A 25,244-nucleotide genomic window follows, 5' to 3' on the forward strand; every position below is an offset into this window, starting at 1 on the left:
TAGCTTGTGGGAAGGAACGATTTTTCAAACATAACAGGGAACAGACGTGTTTTATTAGTATTACATTTTATTATAATTTTGTGTCTGACAGTAGATGACTGTTTCCTGTATGAGTTTCTTATTTCCAATGATGCCAACTTCTTACTTACAGGTTTCACCAATAATCATAAACACAGTAATAACTATTACATCAGCTCTTTACCAAACTGCAGAAACAACAGAAGAAGATGTTAGTCAAATTCCTCCAGACTTGTGGAATAAGAAGGATATAAAAAATCTAAAAATGTGGTTTCTTGAAGAGTCAAAGGGAAACGAAGATAAAAATCCAACTGCTGAACTAGTTCCTACAGGAGAGTCATTGAAAATAAATATAGAATCTGTTTTTCTAACACTTGAAGCTGGAGTTGGGCACCGAACTGTACCAATGCTTTTAGCCAAGTCCTCATTTCTGGGAGAAGTCAAAAACTGGAGTACGCTAATTAACCTACGTTCTCATCTTGAGCTAGAGGTGAGGAGTCTTACAAAAGAAAGAGGTTTTCTTAATATTTTAAATCCATTATGTTATTTAGAAATTAAAAATAATCCATTTATTTTATGACTAAACTGTGGATATATATTTTGGGAGCAGGAAGCGAATGAGATGTTAGGGTAGTTAAAATGAAAATACTATGCATTGTATGTAGTGTTTCAATGGCAGTAATTAGCATTATACAATCTCACATTTACAGTTATATAAAACTTCCAAAGGCCTGTTGCATCCATATTAAATTTTGGATCGACATCTGGCTAAAACACTTTGACAATTTTAATTTAAGATTACAGTACAATACATTTATTTATCATGTCTATAAAATCCTATGTGATACCAGTATTGCACATAAAAGTCTAGACTAGCTTGTATTTGGAAATCAGTGACAAAATTTCGTGGTTGTAGTAGGTAGATTCTTCCTTATTTCTAGTGGTTTTGACTTCTAGTGTCTACAGTTTAAGCCAAAATTATATTTTAAGTGAAACACCTTACATCATGTATTTGGGAATATATCTTTGTAGTATACTTAGCTTCATTTATTTCTCTGATGCATCATGCTTCTTTTATGACTGGAGTGAAAAATGCAATCTGATTATAAATCTTGTTACCAAATTAATTAATTAATATACATGTAAATCATAATTTTAAGTCTTCTAAGATCTACAGAGCTTTTATTGGTTTAAGTTGTATGTAATATCCTAATTGACTTTTGCATTTTGGTAGGTACACTATTTTAATGAGATGTTTGGGGTATGGGAACCTTTGCTTGAACCGCTAGAAGTTGAGAAGACTGATTTTTTCAAACCATGGATTCTTGAAATCAAGGTATATTTCCAAAGCTGAACTGAAATACTCCATTTAAATACCTCAGATGAAACAAATGGTCTGCACATTTCACTGCTCAGACTAAGCTAAGAATTTTGTTGTTTCTTGTTGGTTGTCGGTACTCATTTTCTACCAATTAGTGAATGAAACCAGCTCCTGGACGAGTTAAGATCCAGACTCAGAGACTGTTAAATAATGTGGTCTTTCAGGTGGTAAGAAAATATTTTTCCAGTTGTACTGGATAGAATGGATTTTTGTCATTTTCTTTAAGTTAGGTTGTATGCTAATGATGCATTCAGTGAGTTTTGAAAGATGGAAAACCACTCATCTCGTTCCACAGCAGTATGTGTAGAAGAAATGTATTGGAAAAACTGAGACCAGCACAAAATGCACTATGGGGGTACTGCTTTGACCACATCAGTTCAGAAATAAACTAGATTCTGATTGCAAAGTAGATAAGCAGGGAGGCAGGAAGATACTCTTTTCCTTTTGTCTTATTTTATTGCATTATTTTCTGATTTTCTCAAAAGTTTTCAAATAGTTGTAACCTGAGATGTTGTTCAAAATGGAAGAATGGACTTTTTCCATGGACTGTTGTGATGAACTCTGAAGGTTAAAGAATCTGGACTGAAATATTGTATTAAGAAATTGCTATTTAAAATATTCTTAAGAATCAGAAAATACAACACCTAATGCATGAGAAAGGGGAAATATAGTGAGTCAAACCAGTGTTTTGCCCAGATTTACTGGGGGGGGCTATTTATTTATTTATTTATTTATCTTTCAAATTTTTTTTTCCTTCAAAGAAATGAAAACATACAAAATAAGTATTTGATTTGGAAAAATATTGAACGCTAAATTTTGGCTGTTTCCATAATGGGAAATTGATTAATTATTTAATTTTCACAGTGTTATTAGGTATGTTAAGATGAACAATTTCACACACAGTATTTACTGGATATGTTAGTAGTGTTTAACTGTATGTTCTTTATTTTTGAATAAAAGTAGTTTTAACTGCTGCTATTTGAAATTTCATTGTCTCCTGAAATATATCTTCTGCCTCTTGCCTTCCTTTCTTACGTTTTATGAAGAAAACAAAGAAAAAAATGAAACAAAACAAACAAATAAAAATGTAGTAGGACACAGAAGTGGGAAAGGGAGAGAAAAAGGATCTTGAGGTGAAACTTGCTTCTTTAGAAGCAGTGGTAAATAAGAATTCTTTTAAAATTTCCTTTCAGATGAAGAAGAAAGCTAAAAAAGCCTTAGTGGAATCAGATGCAGAAGAAGAAAACTACAAAGTTCCAGAATATAAAACAGTAATAAACGTGTCCTCAAAAGACCAGCTGAACATTACACTATCCAAATGTGGGCTACAAATGTTAAGTAACTTGGGCACGGTAAGAAAGATTATGTAACTGTGCAGTGTCAGGATTGTTACATGAATGTTTGTATAGATTGTCTAAATGGAGTCTTAATGCATTTGTATCTGCTCTTTGCTTTCTAGGCATTTGCTGAAGCAGCTAGTCAAACTTCAGACATCTTCAAAAAAGACCGAGCACCGTTTGTAATAATGAATTCTTTAGGACTTCCCATCACTGTCTCACCTAGTGATTCATTTAGTGTCCTAAATGTTGAATTTGGAGCAAAAATATTTCATTTAAAAGATGGAGAGAATTTAAATATGGAATTTGTCAGAACTAAAAATGAGAGTGACCAGTTCACAGCAATGACAACTCTGAGTAGCAAGAGGTTTTACATTCAGATCTGTAAGTTCCCAAGTTCATATATCTTCTGGTTTTGGTTTGGTTTTGGGTATTGCTTTTTTTAAAATACTGCATGTTTTATAAAACTGCATCGTGTACACATTAAGTGTTGAGAAGCTACATAACATGAAAGGAATGTTTCTTTGGGTTCTAGATGGGTAGTACTATTTGAAATCCTTCTTTAGTCTTCACAGCTAGAAGTTACCTTGCTTGCTAACTTTTGTAGTATAAATGTTTAATTCATAATTTTACTGGAATAAGATAGTTTTGTTTGTATTTACATGTTAGTGCAGAATTAAGATGCCCAAAACAATACCTTTTTTGTAGATTCTGGGCCCTGTATATGTGTGTGTTTGTAGAAGTTGTTATTTTAAGGGGGATAGTTTTAAGAAAACATTGTTTCAGATAATTTAAAACACAATTAAAGCTAAAATTAAATTTAGCTATTTTTAATAGTGAATGGGTTAACCTTCCAGTGAATTTATTGTAACAATTGATAATTTTCCAAAACTGATTTTTTCAAACTAGTCTTGACCATATGATTTGTTACTTGAATTGTTCATGCCATTATATGAGCTGTACCTTGTTAATAAACAATTACATCTTGTAAACATTTCTCCTTAGGTACTGATTTTATTTAGGTACTGATTTTATTTACATTGGCAAAATGCATGTAAATATTTTGAGTAATGGACTCATGTACTGTTTTTCCTGTCTCTTTATTAACACTGCAAGACTGGCATATTAAAAGTGATGATTGTACTTTATCTCTTTATTTTTTTCTGTATCATTCAATCTGTTAAAAGGATTCAATTAAATGCACATGTCTCTCTTTCAAGTGCATCTTTATACTCCTTCTGAGCCTTTTATTTCTCATCTTGTTTATTCTAGATCCTGATAATCATTCCACTGTGGAAAAGATTCCATTGACAAAAGTGGGTCGATGTATTTACAGAGTGAGGCGTGAGGACTCAGGTGTTGAAAGGTCTATTGTCTGCCAAATTGATACTGTTGAAGGAAGCAAGATGATAACTATACGTTCTCCTGTTCAGGTAATTATATTACCATACATTTTAATTTAATTATTATTTTAGTTTTTGATGAATGAAAGTGATCCTATGGCCTTTAAATACACTTGTTAAAAAACCAGCTCAAAACACTTATCTTTCCGTTTTTCCCTAATGTATGTTGCTGGATTTTTATTTCACATAGATAAGGAATCATTTTTCAATTCCACTGAATATTTTTGAGGAAGGAAGATGTTTGGGAACTGCTTCACCAGAAAATGAGTTCAACATACCATTGTCTTCTTACAGGTATGTTATTGTATTCCTCTTTTATCGTGGAGTATGTTTATACATTGTTGATTATCGTATCCAACAATAACACTAGAAAAAGGCATGTTTTCCCTTTGCCTACCTAATACTGTAATTAATACTGTACTATGATTGTTGGTTAGTCAGAGTTAAACAAAATACTATTTGATTCATGAATTGGAACTCTTGAAATCCATTTTACCGAACAACTTGAATTAGCTAAGTTACTTTAAGAATCTGAGCCCAAATGCTGCAGGAACACAGTGATTGTTATCCACGTAATGCAGACTTTTTTTTTTCTTGTTGGAGTCATGTCTAGTGATACATTACAGTTTGGGGTTTTATTTTCTCTATTTTTTTTAAAGACTTCTTTAGATTTTTGTGTGTGTGTGATTCTGCAGTAAAAATCAAATACACTTAAACTCCACTGGTTAGGTATTAAAATGCTTGTCAGCCTTCTAGTTGGTGTTCAGCATAGCTCTTAGCACTTTCAAATTAATACTCACTTAAAACTTCAGTGACTGAGTTTGTAAAAATTTAACTGAACTGTCACCAGCTTCTAGGAATATAGGTTTTCTTTGTTTTTCGTAATTACAGAGACTTTCCCTGTTTTCCCCAAAGCACTCCATGCTTTTTAAGATGATAGTAGTGTACATTTTTGGCAAATGGGTTAAATTTTACTATAGATAATGTAAGCTCATTAATATTTCTAACTATCTGTATTTTATTTAACATTGTCTAGTGACATTCTGATTCACTGGGCATATATATGCTTGAGTTCCACTAGGCAGTCAGGAAATACTTACTAATCTTCAGTGTAGGAGCAGTTGATTGGATTAAAGCTTTTGCTTCACAAAAGCCATGTGTGCAAATAATCCGTAAACTGAATGTTATGTGGGGTATGTTATGCAGGACACCTGCAGATCTGTCATAGGAGTGATTGTTTACCCATACCTTTTGCTCGGAAAAGGACTAGAGAAGCACTTGAAAGGGAATTCAGTAGTCTTTTCCAGTGAATCTCCAGCAGGCCCTTTGCAAGGGAAATATGTGGAGATAGGGAACAAAAACACCCAAACCCCACAAACAAACAAAAACCAACCAACCAAACAAACAAAAAACCCCAACAAAAACAACCAGAAAAAAAGAAAGAAAAAAAGCACCAGCTAGTACAATTCTGTTAACTTTTGGGATCCAGACCACATTTTTCTTCCTCTCCCTTAAGGAAGATAAATGCAGGCAATGAATTACTGTCAGAAATTTCCAAAATCCAAGTAGCACTCAAGTAATACTCATAATACTCTTTGGTAATTAAAAAATAAAATCTCACACTGAGTGTTTAAAAAAAAATTTTCATTTACAGATCCATACTGAGTTTGCAGCCTCTAGCCAATGAAGATGGAGCAGATGGAGAATATGATATGTGTGAAGGAATTACATTTGATGAAATTATGAGAAATGTTGACAGTTTATTGCAAAGGAAGTGCCAATCCGTGAGGTCAAGCAACCATTCACTTATCATCAATATTGTTCCTGCAAAAGACACATTGACATCTTCGTTTTGTGCAGAAGATCAGTGGGATTTTCCTTATGTTGTTCATTTATGGCCTTCTGTTCTTCTCCATAATCTTCTTCCTTATCAAATCACTTACTCTGCAGAGGTATTTCTATTTTTTTTTAATGATGTTTCCCACTTATGATATGAAAGCTGATGAACTGGTCAAGATATGTTTATAGATATGTATTGAAAAAAGGGCTTCTGTTAGAATATTTGTGAGGCAGGTTTGTGATCCTGTAAATACAAGTCTGTATCTACAGAAATGAAGCAGTACCAGAATCTGAAAAGTGGTGGCATTAATCATTAGTAATAAGTTGCACATTAGATATGCTAAGTAAAACTTGAGCTGTACAAGTTTGGCCTCTTAAAGTTATTTTCAGTTGCTCAGGAGCAGCTTGAGCCTAATTAAACAGTACATCTAAACTATGACTGGGTCAGCCTACAGTAGCATCTTACATACTGTCAGTGACGTAACAGTACCCTGTCTTTAACAAATTCTCACAGGCCTGACTTCTTTGCCAGATGTTTGACTTGAATTGCAGTTTAGTGTCAGGCTTAAGAATATATTATTTTTAGATTAAATTAAATGATTAGGTTTACTTTGACTTTTAATAGACATTCTTTCCAGGGTCAGACGAGAGCTACTCTCAAGTTAAACACCTTAAATGTGTGCAGTATGGACTCAGCACTGGATGTTAAATTCTGTGGATCTGATATGGTTGTGTCCCACTACTTACTGATGTAGACTTAGGATAATAGAAATACAGATTGGAGACATGGAAAAGTTTTTTTTTTTTTTCAGATGGTCTTAATATTTAGTATTTGGACTTAAACAGTAGAATGTCATCAGAATTCTGTCACAAATGCTATAGACAGTAGCCTCTGTGGAAATAACAGGCTTTTTTAAGTGTTTGTCTTACAAATTTAAATGTAATGAAAGAAATACTGAGTTAGGAAATCTCTCATTGAAATATATTTTTGTATGTGAATTTGGTGACAGATTTTTTTTTTAATTTTATTTTTTTGTGTTGATCTATGCATGCTCATCATATTTATTTCTGTAAGGTATATTAAGATAGACATTTAAGAATGAAACATAGTTCAGTAAGCATTTTAAAATCTTGCCTAAACAATTTGTATCTTTATTTTTAAATCTAGCTAGAAGATAAAAGTTGCTATGACTTTTGAGTGTGACTCTTGTAAATGCACACTTGTTTGTTTGTGTCGTTTTTTTTTTTTAAAGGGAGATGGGACCAAGTACATCACCTTACAAGAGGGATGTTCAGCCCAGATTCATAATGCAGTCTTGGATCAAACAAAACTAGATTTACAGTTGCTTAACTATCTTGATCAAAATTGGAAAAGTGAGTACCATATAAAAAGCAATCTACCAGAAATCAGCTTCACAACGTTTTACTGCGTCACAGAGTTGGATAAGACTGAACTGGATATTGCTGTCCACGTGACCTACACAACTGGGCAGATGGTTATAGCAGTTCACAGCCCATACTGGATGGTAAATAAGACTGGCCGAATGTTGCAGTACAAAGCTGATGGAATTCACCGCAAGCATCCCCCGGATTACAAAAAGCCACTCCTTTTTTCTTTCCAGCCCAAAAACTTCTTCCAAAATAACAAGGTATAATATTTTGCAAAATGTGACAGCTCTGTACTCCCTTTTGCTGTTGTATGAAAACACTTTTAACACTTTGAAAGTTATCTGCAGTGTGCTCTGCTCTGATCTGTAAAAGTGATAAAACCTATGATTGTCTCTAAAGACAAGATCTTAAATGTGGCTTGTCAGATATGCTTGAAAGGCATTAAGACAAGGATTATTACCTTTGAGAGTAATAAAATTCACTGAGAAGTTTTTGCTAAATAAAAGAATTTCCTTTATTCTGTTTAGACTCCATTAATAACAGTCCTTATTCCAAATAAGACATAGAGGTTGTGTATTAAGTGTAAAAGCTCTGGTACTTGAAAAATGAATGCTTGCCATGCTGTTTGGTAGGTTGTGTCTTAGTTGGTAGTAAGCTAATGTTGAGATGAATCTATGTGAATGCTTACAGGTGCAGCTTATGGTAACTGACAGTGAACTGTCTGATCCATTTTCTCTGGACACTGTTGGAAGTCATGGTTCTGTGAAATGCAAGAGTCATAAAAAGGAATATCAAGTGAGTTAAATTTATCTTTCAATTTTATTACTTTCAGAAGATAGAGGTAAGAAAAGATCAGTGTACTTCTAACGATGTTTTCCTATTCACAGGTTGGTGTCACCATAAACAACAGCAGTTTTAACATTACTAGAATTGTAACTTTCACTCCATTCTTTATGATCTCAAATAGAAGCAAGTACACTTTGGAAGTTGCTGAAGAAGGCAAGGAAAAGTGGATTCCTATTGTTTTGCAACAGGTAAACTTCTATAAAGAAAGCTATTCTGAGTTATTTCTTTAAGGCAAAAAAACCACTCCCACCCCCTCAAAATTAAATAAAGCAGCAAAAAAAAAATCCAATAAAATTGGTTGGAACAGTCAGTGATGGAAAATGTGAGCCATGCTTGGGGTTCAGTGGCAATATCTGAATGTGTTGTGCCTTTTCAATAACTGATCTGTATCATCTTGTTTTTTCTTCATGTTGCTGTAGGACATTCTGTAAAGATGGATTACATTGTAATTTGAATGTTTTCTGTTACCTACATCATAAATAGTACAAGGAAAAGACCTGTACTATTACTATATTATGACTCTCTGTAGTGACACTGAAACTTCTGTTCAGTGTTATGATTGCCTGACTCTAGTACATGTTCTGTCACTTTCATATAAGAAGTAAATGCTTTAGGTGGATCAGTTTAGATAGCTCCGAACAGTTCTTCACGATTTAGTCTCACAGCAGGATTTTTAGTGCTTAATGCATCATTTCCAGAGAGGTATCACTAGCTCCCAGGCCAAATCGTGTGAAAATGGCTTTTGAATTTTTGTGTGTGCTGCAGAAGTCTAGACTGTCACAGTCTGGGTGTGCAGTTTGGCTGTTTGCACTGCAGTATCCCAAAATCACATTTTCCATGTGTTTTAAGACAATCATGACTTTCCTCAGCACAAGTAGGAAAAGCAACACCTGATTGGGGTGAAGGTCTGTGAAAGCTGAAATTGATCTATACTAAATTATGGGAAGAGTGAAAGTGTGCATTTTATTAATAATTATTGAATAAACATGTAATTTATGTTTCAGTTTATTAAAATGATACAACTTTGCTTGATTTTTTTTTTTGTTCTTGTTCCCATTGTGAATTTTTAAGTATACACAATGGTATTTAGACCTTTGTGTTTAAGTCACTGCAATTTTACATAACATCATTATTTTTAAAACGTTTGGATTTACTGAAAAATAGTCTGATTCTCCTAAACCTATGCATTTGTTCTGTTTTGTAATATTCTTACGTTTCTCTGAACCAAAACTTTTTGACTCTACGTAGTTTTTGAGTTCTTCACATGCGTAGTCCTCCAGTAGTTCATTGATAAAGCTTTGAAATGACAAAGGTTAACGTGTAAGTTGCATGGGCCTCTTCATATTGGACTTCTTCCTCTTTGAAAACATAGTCAGATTTTATTACTTTGTGATGTTCTGTGGTTTGTATTTCATATCGAGTTAGTAGAATAAAATTATTTTGCAGGAACTTCAGAAATTTTCTGAAAAACTATGCAAAGGTAGTAGTTTTGAAAGTTCAGATACATTGCTACATACATAATCTGATTTTCGTGAATCAGCTGTTTTTGATACACTTACGGTATTTTCTAGGTTGTCTAACATTGTTTCTTAGATGTTTCATAATTGTAATAACTGATCTTAATCATCTTTTGTTTCTTATGTATCACATCTCTGTAGATGTTAAGATCACTCCTAATACCTTTGAAAAGATTAGCTGTGGCCATTTATCAAATGGAGTAGTAGAGGTCAAGCAAGAACTCCCTGTCCCCTCCTAAATTATTTGTAAATGTCACTCCGCTAATTGCTTGCCTTTCCACATGATGACTATTTTCCATTTTGATAAGCAGTCTCTGTAAGATCAGTTCTGTGAGAGTTAAGTCTGCCAAGGCTTTTGTACCCTGCAATATCCTCTCTCCTAAATCTAGGAAGAGTACAGCCATTATTAGTCTGTCTTTAGGCAACTGGGACAGATTTCCAGAAACAAGTTCCCATCTGATCGTGTTCTTGAGATACAGAACATTTCTGACCAGCTAAACTAGATTTCAATTTTTAAAATTAACGTCTGTGATTTTTTTTTTGAGTAGTTTGCACTTTACTCTTTTTGATCTTCAAAAAAATCAAAAGCTTGTTGAAAGGACAGTCCTTTTAATTTGATATAGTGCCAGACAGCTGACATACATACATCTTGAGAAGGGGAAAAGGGGAGCGAGGTGGGGGGGAGAAGGGGAGCGAGGGAAGGAGAGAAAAAAGAGAGGGAGAAGGAGAGCATCATCATTTTGTGACATATATAGCTAAAAGCAAAAGTTTATTTTTTAGTTCTTTCTGGTTGATTATGTAACTTACATAGCCAATCCTTTTTACTTACATGGGTTTGATTTTAAGCTTTCCTTTACTGTTGACTGATTCTTCTTGGATTTCCTTGGAACTCTCTCTTCATTTTAATGTTGAGACTTACTTGCTGTTTATTATGCTAGTTTACAACACAATTTAAATTTCCTCTCTCTGTGGGGTATATGTTGCTGTAAATAACACCCTCAGCCTTACTGTTTAACCATATTTTTTTCCTTTGTCTTCCTGCTTCCTGTGGTGTGAGAAACAATGGGAAAGGGAACTTAGTGGCATGGTAAGTTAGTGAACTAGTTTTTCACCATTGAAGATTTAATTCTAGGACTCACACACGCATGCAGTTAAATCGAAAAATCTCATTTCTTAACCTGTGTTGGAGAATGATGCTGCTGAAGTCCTGGATATTGCAGGTGAACGGTTTGAAATACAGGAAACCTGGTATATGTAGACAGACTTTGGCTCTTGCTGGTTGAGAGTTACTGTTAAACATAGCTTGTTCCTGTGGTAGGACTTCAAAAATTGGTTTTAAACTTCATTGGTTACAACTAAAACGTTTATTTTCCCTGTCCATTTGGTGTGTAAACTGTTGAAGAAAGATTGTCTGTGGTATTTGTAAATCCAGAACGGCTGTGACTATGAAGAGCAGAACGTGGTTTCTGATTTATCTGCCTAACGCTTCATCTTTTTATTTGTATGTTTTATACCCACAGGTATATGTGTGTGTGTATGTATTTTTTCTAAATGTATTAGAAGTATTTCAAAAGAACAGCTTGTGTGCTGATGTCCTGTGTACTTGAGTTACTATGGGGTGTAATGCTAATATCCCTTTTTGTCATTGGTCTTTGGTTTGCTTATACATTGTCCACTTCTTGTGAATATGTAGTCATACTATTTTTATTTTTACTGATTTCTGACTTCCTTTCAATTTATTGTGTCTAAGTAAGTAATTACTCTTGTTTTTTTAGTACAATTTCTTATCCAACTCACTACACTTTTGGGTAGAATCATAGCAGGTAAACTCTGCTAAAGTGAATGTCATTTAATATCTAATTTGCTTTCCCATCTACTTTAAAATACTGTTTTTTTTCTTTGTCCTAGTGCATTCCTTTTTGGCCTGAGAATGATGCCAACAAACTGCTTGTTAGAGTTGAAAATTCTGATCTCCCTGCAAAGAAGATAAATTTTGATAAGCAAGAAAACTGTCTGCTACTGCATTTGGACAACAAGGTAAATGGTTGCCTTCAGAAATTAGGTAAAACAATGTAAACAACTTTTATTTCCATCCTCAAATCTTTCTGTGGTTGCATACAATCAAATACTGGAAAACCTTAGCTGGGTAAAAGCTTATATGGATGCAAGTGTTATTCTCATACTCTCTTTTCCTGTGTGTGTACACACAGCTATCAGCAGGTGTTTCATTTTAAGTGGTTTTCTGTGAAGTGGATCAATAGTAGCTGAAAGGGATGTTGTTTAGCTGCTGTTCTTTTGCTGAGCTGAGAAATATTCAGCTTAGTTCCAAGGCAACACTAACTTTGAAAAACAACTTTACTAAACATGCTTCTGTGTTTCATATAGTTTCATCTAACAAAATTTTTGAAGTATATGAATGTTGTTAATAATAGAACATTTGGGGGGGCATTAAAGCATATAAATGATTCAAGGAAGATTTCTTTACCATCAGCCTAAGTTTTGACAGAACAGAATTCCTCCATAGGTTTGATTACAAAATGCAGTGGCTGTTACTACTGGATAGAGCAGGGAATATTTTAAAGATATATTAAAAGAGGTTGGTTTTTTATGTATTTGACAATTTTTACCTTATGAGAATAACCATTTTCAAAAATATTTAAATTATATTTATTTTTCTAGACATTCATACTACTGTTACTTACTTTCTATGTTTTTCCATCTGATAGCTTGGAGGAATTACGGTGGATGTTAACCTGACTGAACATTCTACAGTGATTACATTTTCTGATTACCATGATGGTGCAGCTCCATTTCTGCTGATAAACCATACTAAAGAGGAAATTATTGAATATGGACAAAGGTACCTAAGAAAAGTTTTAGTGTGTGCATGTCTGCATGGAGACATGCAAACTGTTATTTCATGTATTGTAAATGTGCTTGTTTCCTAAGAAACCTAAGACAAATGACTGTCTAACTTAAAATACCCAAAAATCTATTAACTGTTAACAGAAATGTGTTGTGTAGTGCAAGGTTCCTGATTCTGTAAGAAAATAAGCTGTTTCCTGAGCTGAAGAAGCTGTCTGATCTTTTTTGAGAGAGGGAGGCATTTTGTGGCATCCACAAGGCATTTTGTGACTTTGCCCTCCACATTTTTAGATTCATAGTGGAGATAAACATTATGCTTGGCTTTTCTGCAAATATTCAGGTAATGACTGTTGAGAATAAGTAACAAATGAGTTATATGTGTAATTACGTTTGAGACTTTCACTGTTCTATTTTTTGGCTGAGATTTAGCTGAAAGTTGGTTTAAAAATTAGAGATGAGGGAATGGAGTGAAAATGGGTAGACAGTTACACAGCCATGATTTTAACAACTGTGAATTATCTGCGATTGGTGAAAATTTGGTTCCATGTCTGCATACTGCTATGGTGGTTCTGTTCTCAAGCTGGAATTTCTTTTTAATGCTTTGCTACTATATGCAAATACTGTGCAGTTCTGGCAAGTGTCAAGAATACCTTAGATATGCTTCTATGTTTCTTTTTGAAAACCAAACAGCCTCTACTATCTTTTCCTTTCAGTCATTGAGTGTTAGTTAAAGATTTTTACTTGAAAAGTGGAAGAGTTGATAGTCAAATTAAGCTTGTAGCTGTATGTTCCTCTTTGTCTGAAGAGTACAAACAATGGTTTGCTTGGGTTTTTATCTGTAGATATGAGTAGTTTCTGTCTTTCTAGGCATGGCTTTTGGGCATTCTCAGTGTAATTTTAACAAGTGTGTATATATATATATATATATATATATATATATATATATATATATACCTTCTGTAAAAACTCTGGGGAAGAGAAGAGAATATTTCAGTTGGAAGGGACCTACAATGATCATCTAGTCTAATTAGCTGACCATTTCAGGACTGACCAGAAATTAAAGCATGTTAAGAGCATTGTCCCAATGACAAGCTGAGAGCATTGCCCACATCTGCAAGAAGCCTGTTTGCATGTTTGACCACCCTCTTGAGAGAGAAATGCTTCCTCATGTCCACTCTAAACCTCCCTTGGTACCGCTTTGTAGCATTCTCATGTGTCCTGTCCCTGGATCCCAGGGAGCAGAGATAAGCACCTGCCTCTCCGCTTCCCCTTCTGGTGTACACTTTTTTCAGAGAGCTGTAGGAGACAAGTATTCCAGTCTTCAACTGTATGTGAGGAGAAACAGACTTGAAAATCTGTTTGTGTGAGAATATCTGCTATATCCACATACTAAGCACTGCATGTTTTTCCTTCAGCAATTCATATAGGGGAAATCTTTTTTCCCTCCATTTAATGTTTCCTGATGAATCACAAGCAAGGAAGAAAATGAGTAGCTGAAATCTAAGGTGTATATTTTGTTAGTAAAGTATGCATCTGTATTTTATCTGATTTTTCATGTTTTTTTCCATGCACAATAATGTTTTAAGTATTTTCATTATTTGAAAAAATAATTAAAGGGTTCTTGTTGAAGTTCTAGGAAGCAAAGATCTTTGACATGAAGTAATGACAGGCCTTTTAATTTAATATTACTTTGGTTTAGCTCCCTCAGTGAACTGGAAGACTGTCTGCAGCCGAATAAAGCAGTACTGTATACTTGGGCAGACCCAGCAGGATCTAGAAAATTGAAATGGAGGTGTGGAAACAGAACTGAGGAAATTACCCCAAAAGAAGTATGTTTATTATATAAATCACCTTTTAATTCTGTCTAATTTGTTACCCTGTTCATCAGCGTATGTATGGAATTCCATTGTAATGAATATGATCAGTGATCTCATATATGAAATCCAAGCACAGAAGTAACAAGTGGTTTTACTGGACCGTGTGCCACTAAGCATGTGTGTGTGACAGAGACTGCTGTAAGACTTCATAATATAAATTGTTATTTTTATACCTTTTAAAAATGTCTCTTGTTGATGTGTTAATAAAACCTCTGCATTTGTTTATAGAGCAGAATGAACCTTCTGTTCTTGTTCACAGGACAAAATGGAAATACTCACCCTGGATTATAGAAAAGTGGTCTATTTAGTGTCATTTTTTGAAGGTTTACAGCGTATTGTCCTGATCACTGAGGATGAGAATGTGTTTAAATTGACGTATGAAAGTGTAAAAGCGGAACTAGCAGAACAAGAAATTGTTTTGTCTTTGCAAGATGTTGGAATTTCATTGGTTAATAATTATACAAAGCAAGAGGTGTCCTACATTGGAATTACAAGGTAATGTGAAGTTCCGGTATTTTCATTCACTGAATTTTATTTTAGGCTGTGATGAAAAGGCTGTGAGGAAAAAGAGGTCTGAGGAAGAGTATTCAGAGCTAAATAATTTTATTTTCTTGTTGTAAAGAGAAACATTTTCACTGTGTTTTATACTAATGCATACGTTTTCTGTATTTGGATGTACGTGATTTTGTAACACATGATTGTAACTGTGTGGCAAATTTACCAATACATGGAACAGAAATATTTTTGGTCACAGTTTGAGAATTGATAATAGAGTTTTAAGAAGTAAGGTTTTTGGGTGGTTTGGGTCAGTGGATTTTTCTGTCTTCATAACTGGAACAAAACACAGAAACATTCAGATTGGAGAAGATCCTCAGCATCATCCAATCCAACAAATAACCCTACTGTACAAGGTTCACCTCTAAACCATATCCCCAAGCACCACTTTCAAACGACCTCTAAACACATCCAGGGGTGATGGGTCAACCACTTCCCTGTGCAGCCCATTCCAATGCCTGACCACTCCTTCTGTGGAAAAAATTTTTCCTAATGTCCAGTCTAAACCTACCCAGTTGCAGTTGTACCTCTTGTTCTATCACTAATTACCTGTGAGAAGCGACCTGCACCAGCCTCTCCACAACATCCTTTACAGTCGTTGTAGAGTGCAATGAGGTCTCCCCTCAGCCTCTTTTTCAAACTAAGCAGCCCCGGCTCCTACCGTTGCTCTTCCTCAGATTTGTTCTCCCGACCCTTCATCAGCATCATTGCCCTCCTCTGCCCTCGTTCCAGTACCTCCACATCTCCCTTGTATTGATGGGCCCAAAGCTGAAATCAAGGTATGGCCTCACCAGAGCTGAGTACAAGGGGGACAGTCACCTCCCTACTGCTGCTGGACACAGCATTTCTGAGGCAAGCCAGGATGCCATTGGCTTTCTTGCCCATCTGGGCACACTGCTGGCCACTTGTCAATCAGAACCCCCAGGTCCCTTTCTGCCAGACAGCTTTCCCGCCACACTTCCCCAAGCCTGTAGCATTGCTTGGGGTTGTTGTGACCCAAGTGCAGGACCCAGCACTTGGCCTTGTGAAGCTCATGCCGTTAACCTTGGCTCATTGATCCAATCTGTCCAAGTCCCTCTGTAGAGCCTCCCTACCCTTGTGCAGATCAATGCTCCCACCTAACTTGTCATCTGCAAACTTACTGATGACACACTCTGTCTTCATCAAGGTCATCAATGAAGATGTTAAAACAGAAGTGGTCCCAACACTAAGCCCTGAGGAACACCACTTGTGACCAGCCACCAGCTGGATTTAACTCCATTGATCACCACTCCTTGGGCCTGTCTGTCCAGCCAGTGCTTTATCCAGCAGAGTGTGTGCTTATCCAAGCCACGAGCAGCCAGTTTGTCCATGAGAATTCTGCGGGAAACAGTGTCAAAGGACTTTTGAAAGTCTAGGTAGACAATGTCCATAGCCTTTCCCTCATCCAATAGTCAGGTCATCTTGTCATAGAAGGAGATCAGGTTGGTCAGGCAGGATCTGCCCTTCATAAACCCATGCTGACTAGGCCTGATCTTCTGGTTGTTCTTTATGTGTTGTGTAAGGGCACTTGAGATGATCTGCTCCATGACCTTCTCTGGCACCGAGGTCAGACTGACAGGTCTGTAGTTTCCTGGATCCTCATTTCTTCCTTTCTTGTAGATGGGTGTTATATTTGCTACCCTCCAGTCCAGTGGGACATCCCCAGTTAGCCAGGACCTCAGGTAAATGATGGAAAGGGGCTTGGTGAGCACATTTACCAACTCCCTCAACACCCTTGGGTGTAGCCCATCTGGCCCCATAGACTTGTGTCTGTCTCAGTGGCATAGCAGATCACTGACCACTTCCTCATTTATTGTGATAACCTCATTCTGATTCCCCTCTCTGACTCCTAGTTCATTAAACTCGGTGTCCAGAGAACTGCTGGTTCTAGTGCTAAAGACTGAGGCAAAGTAGGCATTGGGCACCTGAGCCTTCTCCTCATTCTTAGTCACTATGTTTCCCTCTGCATCCAATAAAGGATGGAGATTTTCCCTAGTCCTCCTGTTGTTGTTAATGAATTTATAGAAAGATTTTTTTATTATCCTTACTGGCTGTAGCTAGGTTGAGCTCTAGCTGTTCTTTGTCTCTCCTAATTTTCTCCCTGCATAGCTTCACTCTATCTTTATAGTCCTGGTGAGAGACCTGTCCTCTCTTCCAAAGGCCATAGATTCTCCTTTTGTTCTTGAGGCCCAGCCAAAGGTCCCTATTGAGCCAGGCCAGATAGATGCCTTCCTTGTTGACTTGTTTTCCGACACACAGGGACAGCCTGCACCTGTGCCTTCCCTCTAGAAATATGTCCAGCCTTCCTGGACTCCATATCCTTCAGAGTGGCCTCCCAAGGGACTTTGTCAATCAGTCTCCTGAACAGGCCAAAGTTTGTCCTCTGGAAGTTCAAGATGGTGGTTTTACTAACACCTCTCCTTGTTTCCCCAAGGATAGAGAACTCAATCGTCTCATGATTGCTGATCCCTAGATGGTATCCAGCCTTTACTTCCCTGACAAGTTCTTCCCTGTTCAAAAGAAGCAGGTCCAGAAGGGCACCTTCCCTGGTTGGGTCCCTCACCAGTTGTGTCAGGAAGTTATCCTCCACACACTCCAGGAACCTCCAGGACTGTTGTCTCCCCGCTGTATTGTATTCCTAGCAGATATCTGCAAAGTTGAAGTCTCCCACAAGAACATGGGGTAGTGATTGTGAAACCTCTCTCAGCTGCTTTTAAATTCATCTACCTCTTCATTCCGGTTGGGTGGTCTATAACAAATTTCCACTACAATATCACTCTTGCTGGCCTTACTCCTGATTCTTACCCATAAGGACTCAACCCTATCATCACCTCCATTAATTTGCATGGTTTCATATGTCTCCCTAATGTAGAAGGCCACTCCACCACTTCTTCCTTGCCTATCCCTTCTGAAAAGTTGGTACCTATCAATTGCAGCACTCCAATTGTGGGAGTCATCCCACCAGGTTTCAGTGATAGCTGCTATATTGTAGTCTCCTTATGGTACAATGGCTTCCAGCTCCTCCTGTTTATTGTCCATGCTGCATGCATTGGTATATAAACATTTCAGGGAGGGAGTTGAGTACATAGTTTTCAGCCTTGAGGCCGGGGTAGACCTTCTGGTTATCTAAGATACTGCATTCTATGTTGAAAATATTGATGCATTAGGAACTTGTAGTTCTTTTTAGTTTCAGTTGAGAAATGGTGACTCCAAGGATCTAATATTTTAAATGTTTTCCTATAACGGTTGGGATGGAGGCAGAAAATAAACAATGTAATGCTTAAGAAATGCATGCTGTTGTATATTCAAATGGGGGTGCCTTAGAATGCTGAAAGCACACTTGTATATATCGTTGCAGGCTTCTGTATTTTCATAGGTGTGAGGTTGCTATAGTGTGGTTTGGTGGCTTTTTTTTCCCCTTTCCTATTTTTTTCCTGTTGATTAATTCTTTGCATTGCACTGCAAAACAAATAAGCCAGTACTTCACATGCATGTATACTTTAAGTATTCATACCCGTAATTCACAAAGAAAATCCCAGACCTTGCCTTCACCTGAGAAATGGAGATCTGGTAACTATCTAGACGGTGGAAACACTCTGTTAAAGTAGTGTTGAGATCTCAACCAAGGTTTTTTTGCAAGCAGTCATTTGTAGTCAGTAGTCTGTTGTATTCTTCTCCTCTTAAATCCTGAGTGTTCCCTTTAAGGATGATTATTCATTTTGTTGTAAGATACAAAAGAAAGTAACTGATTTTGCAAGACAAAAAAAAAAAACAAAACAAAACAACCCAAGAAGACACTCACCCAAAAATCAGTAGAGGACTCTTGTAAAACAAAATCATTGTTCCTTCTTCACTCTTCCTGTATAAATGAAACTAGATATCAAATACAAGAGGTAGTTCAGGAGGCATTTTGTCTTGACTGAAAGTTTTCCATTTCCAGTAAATTCAGCTGTGCCAAAATACATGCAGGAGTACATGCAGAAAACTACGTTGAGATTGTAGAATGATGGATGGCAGTACTGTTGAAAGTGAGCTTCTTGACTAAGTATCCTTACATACCCATCTTCATCAAAGTGGGGAGTTACACAAACTTGCATTTGAGTTTTCTTTTTTTGCTTTGTATTGGGGAGATTGGCTTCCCCTTGTTACCAAGAACGCAGTGGGTGATTTGGGTCACATTTATTACACTAGTGCTTTATGGTTTCTCATTACATAGCCTATTGAAAAGCATATTATGGTTAGCGAAAAGTTTTGAAGCAGCTAAACCTTCTTTCCTGGTCTTTTGTTTTGTTTTCGAAGTTCTGATGTGGTTTGGGAGACAAAACCCAAGAAGAAATCAAGATGGAGACCAATGAGTGTTAAGCAGACGGATAAATTAGAACAAGAATTCAAAGAGTACAGTGAGCTAACTCCTTCAGAAAATAAGATTATTGAGTTGGAGTCAAATGTTCTGGTAATATTGATATTTCTCTATTCTATTGTTTATACATATACACAGGAAAAGGGTCAAAGGTATCAAAATTGACACATTTAAGAAGCTTCCAGAGAAAATTGAGATGATTGACTTACCTAATCCATTTGAAAACTCTTCTTTATCACTGTCTAGAAAAAAAAAAAAGTCATTGGAAATGATCCATAAACATTAGAAACTTTTTGTAGAAGCTAACTGAAATTGAAGTGTAATATTTTTGCAGGTCCTGGTACTAAGAATGCATAAAGCTGCTTTGCAGTAGCTTTGCATTTAGTTGTTTTGTAATAGGGGGGAGAGGAAATGGTATTAGTTTTGGGTTGGTTGGTAGCACAAAATCCTGTACTTTTGAAGTGGGATAATACAACTGTGTCATTCAACAACATAGGTATGAAAAAATAATTCTAGAAATTACTGTAAAATATAAAAACACATTATGCTCAAAATGTTGCCCTTGTCTGTAAATAAATTGATTAAAATTGTCTTCTAGGCAAATGAGCATGGAACAGGCAAATGAGCCAATTTTTATTTTGGTCATAGATAGTTTTATGCTGCTCTACCATTTCTCTAGAAAGCTGTGTATTAAATGCTAGTAATCCTCCAAGTAATGCAATACGTTGTAGTTTTAATTCTATTGAAATTTATTTGAGGTTATCTGACTTAAAAGCTACAAAACCTTTACAGTTAATTTTGCAGTTTTAATTAACAGTGCAAATTTTAAAGTGTTTTATAGGCAGTCTTTTGAAACACACAGGTAAAATTTTCTTTAATAATACAATAGGTATGTTTAACTCCTAATGGAATGAACATGAAAATTCAACAACCAAATGAAATTCCTATCAGAAGGAATTATCTGCCAGCTTTAAAAGTAGAGTACAGTTCATCTGCACATCAGAAGTCTTTCAGAATTCAAATTTACAGGATACAGGTGAGATTTTTCAAGAAACAGTGAGTTATTTAAAAAGCAACTTTTATTGAAAGTTGGATTTAATTTCAGAATTGCTGGGATTTGTCATGTTTTTAATTTAATTATGTTCATTGATTTTTACATCAGTGCTTCTCAATCAATGCTTCTCAATCTTTGGAAGTACTACTTAAATGCTTCCAGAAAGAAAACCCAGTCAGCTATGACTGTTCAGGAAAAACATTTACCATTCACCTTCCATGCTTTTTCCTGTGGCTTTTCTTTACAACCAGCTAAAAATAGGTACAATTTATTGCCTTACATATGTTCATGTTTTAAAACCAAATCCTTTGTAAAAATTATGTAAACCATTTATTAAAACCAATTTAGAGAAGCTTTTCTGGGTTGTTTGAATTGAATGATATAATTTTGAAAATAAGAATATTTTGAACCACAATAGCAGCTTGCTTTCTTCTCCTTTTGAATTAATGGAATGCTACAAGTAGTGTTCATAGTTCTTGTGTGTGTCCTAATTTTAATATATTTCACTATTGAAAAGCTAATGTGCTGCGCCTTGTCCTGTCATTACCCCCATTAGATACAAAACCAGATTCCTGGAGCCATATTTCCCTTTGTGTTCTATCCTATTAAACCTCCAAAGTCCATCACCTTGGATTCAGGTTTGTTGTTCTAGTTTAACATAATCCTTCTAAAATGACAGAATAAATTGCTTGAACTGAAGTTAACTGTGTCACTTTTATCAGATAAATTCTCTAAGATTACTGACTACAGACAACACAGATAAGGAAGCAATTTTTTCTAAAAAGGAGATATATAGAAAATAATTTAAACAGTTAAGAGTCAGAAGAAAACAAAATTACATTCATCCACCAATATCATAACGTTTAAGCACATCTTTTTGACACACTTTTTCAGTGCTTTTTGGAGAGCATAACATGAAAGTTGTATTTGGATCAAGTTTAAAACGGGCTTTTGGCAGCTGCATTCAGACCACCACTAAAACTGGGGAGAGTTGCCTACTTAAAATAAGATCAAATTGTTGTTTATCTTGATTGTAGTGAATCTGTTGCACTGTTTCTTTATTACTTGCATTTGGAGTTTGGCTACAGTGAGGATTCACTTTTCATGTTTAGCATCTGATTTTTCTTTACCTGCCACAAATAAATCGTTTATCTTAACCATGTTGTTAAATTTTTCATTTGCTTGCTTGCATGCAATAGACGACCTAGTGAGCTATCTGAAATAATCAGTAAGAAAATAAATGCGTGCCAGGGCTAGTCTAAACTCAAAATTTGCACCATTTATGAGCTCTGTAGGGGGCAAATTGTGTTTTGCTTGTTTTGTGTGTAGCCTCCCAACATCTCAATTGCAGTGGTGTAGAGCTCCATGTCAATATGCTATGTGATGAACTGCACTCTTCCATTATCTCATTCAGGGAAAAGTCACTTGGAAGACCAGAGTAAACTCAGGAGGGATTCTAGATTGAGATAAAGAATACTGCTTGTAATTTTTGCATAGATGTCAGGTATTTGTTCTAGATATGGTGAATTTCAAACTACAGCATATAAATATGCAGAATTCTTTTTTGTTTAGGTTATGTTTTTTGTGTCAGCCGTTGAAAATTCTTATTCCACACCTAGAGAAATTGTGTTGTCTTGTAAGTCAGTTTTTATTAGTTTGCTTTTAAGTAAAAATGCTACAATTTCAGAGGTCAGTGAGATAGAATTTAGTATTCCATTTCATCTTTGTTTTCCTTTTCCTTTCTTTTCCTTCTCTTTTTCCTGACTTAGCTGTTTGCCAGTCATGCCCATTATGCAATCCTGATTTACAGGATTCAGAAAATCCTGAACGTATATGACATTTTCATAATAAAAATACAATGGTATGTATATCATACAAAATTCTATGCTGATTCTTTTTATTTTACAACTTCATAGCACCAAAACCATTCACTGATGTCAGTATTGTCATGAGAACTGCTGGACATTCACAGATATCTCATATTAAGTAAGTATTTTGACATGTTGCATTTCTTTTGCTATTGATTGTGTTTAAACTTGAAATTATTATAGGGGCAAATATAATGTAAAAGAATTTTACACCAACTCACTTTTGGAAAGATAAAAGCACTTAAAGAGAGGTAAACTCAGCTCCCTTCGTTTGTGTAATTGCAGACCAAAGCAGGGATTTTTAAACGTCTTTCTAAGGCATCTTTTTAGGATTTTTAGTCTTTAATTTAGAAAGAAAAAACCTAAAACATGTTTAACAGTACTGTATACTGTACTTGATTAAAATATTTCTTGTTACAGGAAATTTATCTTATACTGCTGTGGTAAGCATTTTTTTCACCAGTAATGGCAAACCCCTCAAAAATAACCAACAAAAAGTCACACCTGCAGTCAGTACATAAGTGGCCTAAATACGATCAAGTTTTGTATGTTACGTGATTTTGTAAAACACCTTAAAACTGTGATTTTTTTGTTTCGTATGTAGGTATTTTAAGGTCTTGATACAAGAAATGGATCTCAGATTAGATCTTGGCTTCCTGTATGCACTGGTTGAATTCTTTACACAGACTGATGTGCCAAGTGACCAAGAGGTAGAACTTTTATTTTTTTAAATGTTAATAGGTTTTAAGTTTGTAATTATTTAAATTGTATTTAAATAAAGAAAAAATAACTTGGTCTTCTGTGGCTGTAACAATGATCAATTTTTATGTCTGAGACTAATATGAAGCTGTGAGGTTTTTAAGAAAAGTTTGGGTTTTTTTTTTTTTAGCTGTGAGGTATTTTTTTTTTTTACTGCCAAACAGCAAACTTTAACCCTCATTTAATGCCTTCTTGGAAGAATAAAACTAATACTGTTGCATACATTTTGGTCTTACTAATGCTGAAAGGATTAAGAACCCAAGACAGGAAAGAAGTGAAAACAATTGTCTTTCTCCAATGTTTAAATGTCTTGTTTAAAAATATAAGAAATTTTAACAGAATTTTAAGAAGGAAAATCTTGACCAGGAAACCAATTAAACTTGTCTACACACAAAAGCAGGAGAATGTGAAAGGAATGGAGAGGGAAATTAGTTAGAAATTAAAGCAGTTTTGGTAATTCTATGTAAAATTATAAAATAGGATGATATAGTTTTTACGTTGATACCAAGTGGAGAGGAGAGGGCAGTGGGAGGGAATTGAGTTACTGTAGAGAGAAAAGAAAAAGGTTTTGTATGTAGGAATAATAGAAATGAAATACAGTAAAATTTAGTGCGAGGCAGCCTGCTTGAGAAAAATAATGAAAATTTCAGATACTGCTGTAAAGCAACACAGGAGACAGTTTTTCAGGATTAACAAAACAAAAGAATCTTCTTGGTTGAGTAGAGGCCCTTTTTGATGGGGCACTGAAAGGTATTGTCTTACTGAAAGGGGCCTACAAGAAGGATGGAGAGAGACTGTTTACAAAGGCCTGTAATGATAGGACAAAGGGCAATGGTTTGAAATTAGAGAAGAGGAGATTTAGACTGGATGTTAGGAACAAGTTCTTTCCCATGAGGGTGGTGGAACACTGGAACGGGTTGTCCAGGGTGGTGGTTGAGACCCCATCCCTGGAGATATTCAAGGTGTGGCTCAGCAGGACTCTGGGAAACTTGATCTAGTTGAGGATGCCCCTGCAGGGGAGGTTGGACTAGATGACCTTGTAGGTCCCTTTTAATAATTGCCACTATGTCATAGCTTTCCTGTATCAGGGTAGCTTCCAGCTCCTCCAGTTTGTTGTCCATGTTGCATGCATTGGTGTAGAGGCGTATCAGCTGTGCTGCTGGCCATGTCATCTTCTTAGAGTGATACTCCACTGTTCCCCCAAGGCATTTCGTGGGAGCTACCTTCCTGTCTCCTATTACCTCAGAGACCCCTGGCTTGCCTTTGTAAGGCCTTGCCTTTGCTGCAGTGTTCAAAGCATGCTTCAGGGCAACAGGTTGAAGGCCCTTACTATCACCCCATCCTTCCAACCCTGGTGTGTCTTCCTGCCACTTGTGACAGATAATCTTGATATTATCATTGTCTCCCACCTCAAGTGAAATGGCAGACTGAAGGCTGTCCTTAGGCTCATCTCCTTTGAGCCTGGTTTAAAGGCCTTCAGTGGGCCCTACCAACTCATGTGTCAGGATCTTTTCCCCTCTCTGAGACAGATGCTGCTAGCAGACTTGATGTCATATAAAGTTCCCCAAGATCAAAAGACCCAAAATTCTGTTGGTGGCACCAGCCTCTGAGTCACTTCTTAATCATGCACGATTTCCTGTTCCTTTCAGTATTCCTTCCTGCCACTAAGGGAATTGATGAAAAATCACCAGAGCCCCCTGTTACAGAATTTATAGATTTATAAAAATTAATATGATTATGAATATTAATAAAAAATTAACAATTTTTAATTAATATGAAAAATGGCCAAACCCAGATTAAATAGTTTCAACATATGGTTGGAATATATATTTACAGGGGGAATGTACAATATTTAGGCAAATATAACAAATTTTAACACTTTTAAGCAAACTGGGAGGAATAACAGAAAGAATCTCCTGGCACAAACTGGCTCTCGACCATGGCATGGGAGACTCGACAAGAACTGTGAAACCAAGGAGTCAATGAATTAATTATGCATGAAGTGTTCTACCCCAAATAGGGGGGTGCTGCTGCTGTATTAGGCGTTGAGGCTCTAGGGGGCGCTCTCGTGTGCCAAGCACAGCTGGGTGCTGGCAGGAATGCCACATGGTCTTCGATGCTGGTCTGGCTCTAGCAGGACGGCAGGCAATATGAT

The 25,244-nt window shown here is 36.0% G+C and overlaps 1 protein-coding gene across 1 annotated transcript in view; it reads left to right on the top strand.

Moving 5' to 3' along the window:
• The window catches only part of VPS13A (vacuolar protein sorting 13 homolog A), a 102,317-nt gene that overhangs the window by 52,502 nt on the left and 24,571 nt on the right, over positions 1–25,244 (top strand). The window contains exons 41-59 of the mRNA XM_054397481.1: positions 152–508; positions 1,253–1,354; positions 2,593–2,751; positions 2,859–3,120; positions 4,009–4,169; positions 4,330–4,433; positions 5,794–6,091; positions 7,232–7,627; positions 8,058–8,162; positions 8,255–8,401; positions 11,639–11,767; positions 12,457–12,590; positions 14,295–14,424; positions 14,732–14,967; positions 19,348–19,501; positions 20,298–20,444; positions 21,019–21,100; positions 22,379–22,448; positions 22,935–23,040. Coding sequence (XP_054253456.1) covers positions 152–508; positions 1,253–1,354; positions 2,593–2,751; positions 2,859–3,120; positions 4,009–4,169; positions 4,330–4,433; positions 5,794–6,091; positions 7,232–7,627; positions 8,058–8,162; positions 8,255–8,401; positions 11,639–11,767; positions 12,457–12,590; positions 14,295–14,424; positions 14,732–14,967; positions 19,348–19,501; positions 20,298–20,444; positions 21,019–21,100; positions 22,379–22,448; positions 22,935–23,040 — 3,279 coding nt within the window. The remainder of the gene's footprint in view (positions 1–151; positions 509–1,252; positions 1,355–2,592; positions 2,752–2,858; positions 3,121–4,008; positions 4,170–4,329; positions 4,434–5,793; positions 6,092–7,231; positions 7,628–8,057; positions 8,163–8,254; positions 8,402–11,638; positions 11,768–12,456; positions 12,591–14,294; positions 14,425–14,731; positions 14,968–19,347; positions 19,502–20,297; positions 20,445–21,018; positions 21,101–22,378; positions 22,449–22,934; positions 23,041–25,244) is intronic.

Source organism: Indicator indicator, chromosome Z (assembly GCF_027791375.1).
Source record: "Indicator indicator isolate 239-I01 chromosome Z, UM_Iind_1.1, whole genome shotgun sequence".
NCBI lineage: Eukaryota > Metazoa > Chordata > Aves > Piciformes > Indicatoridae > Indicator > Indicator indicator.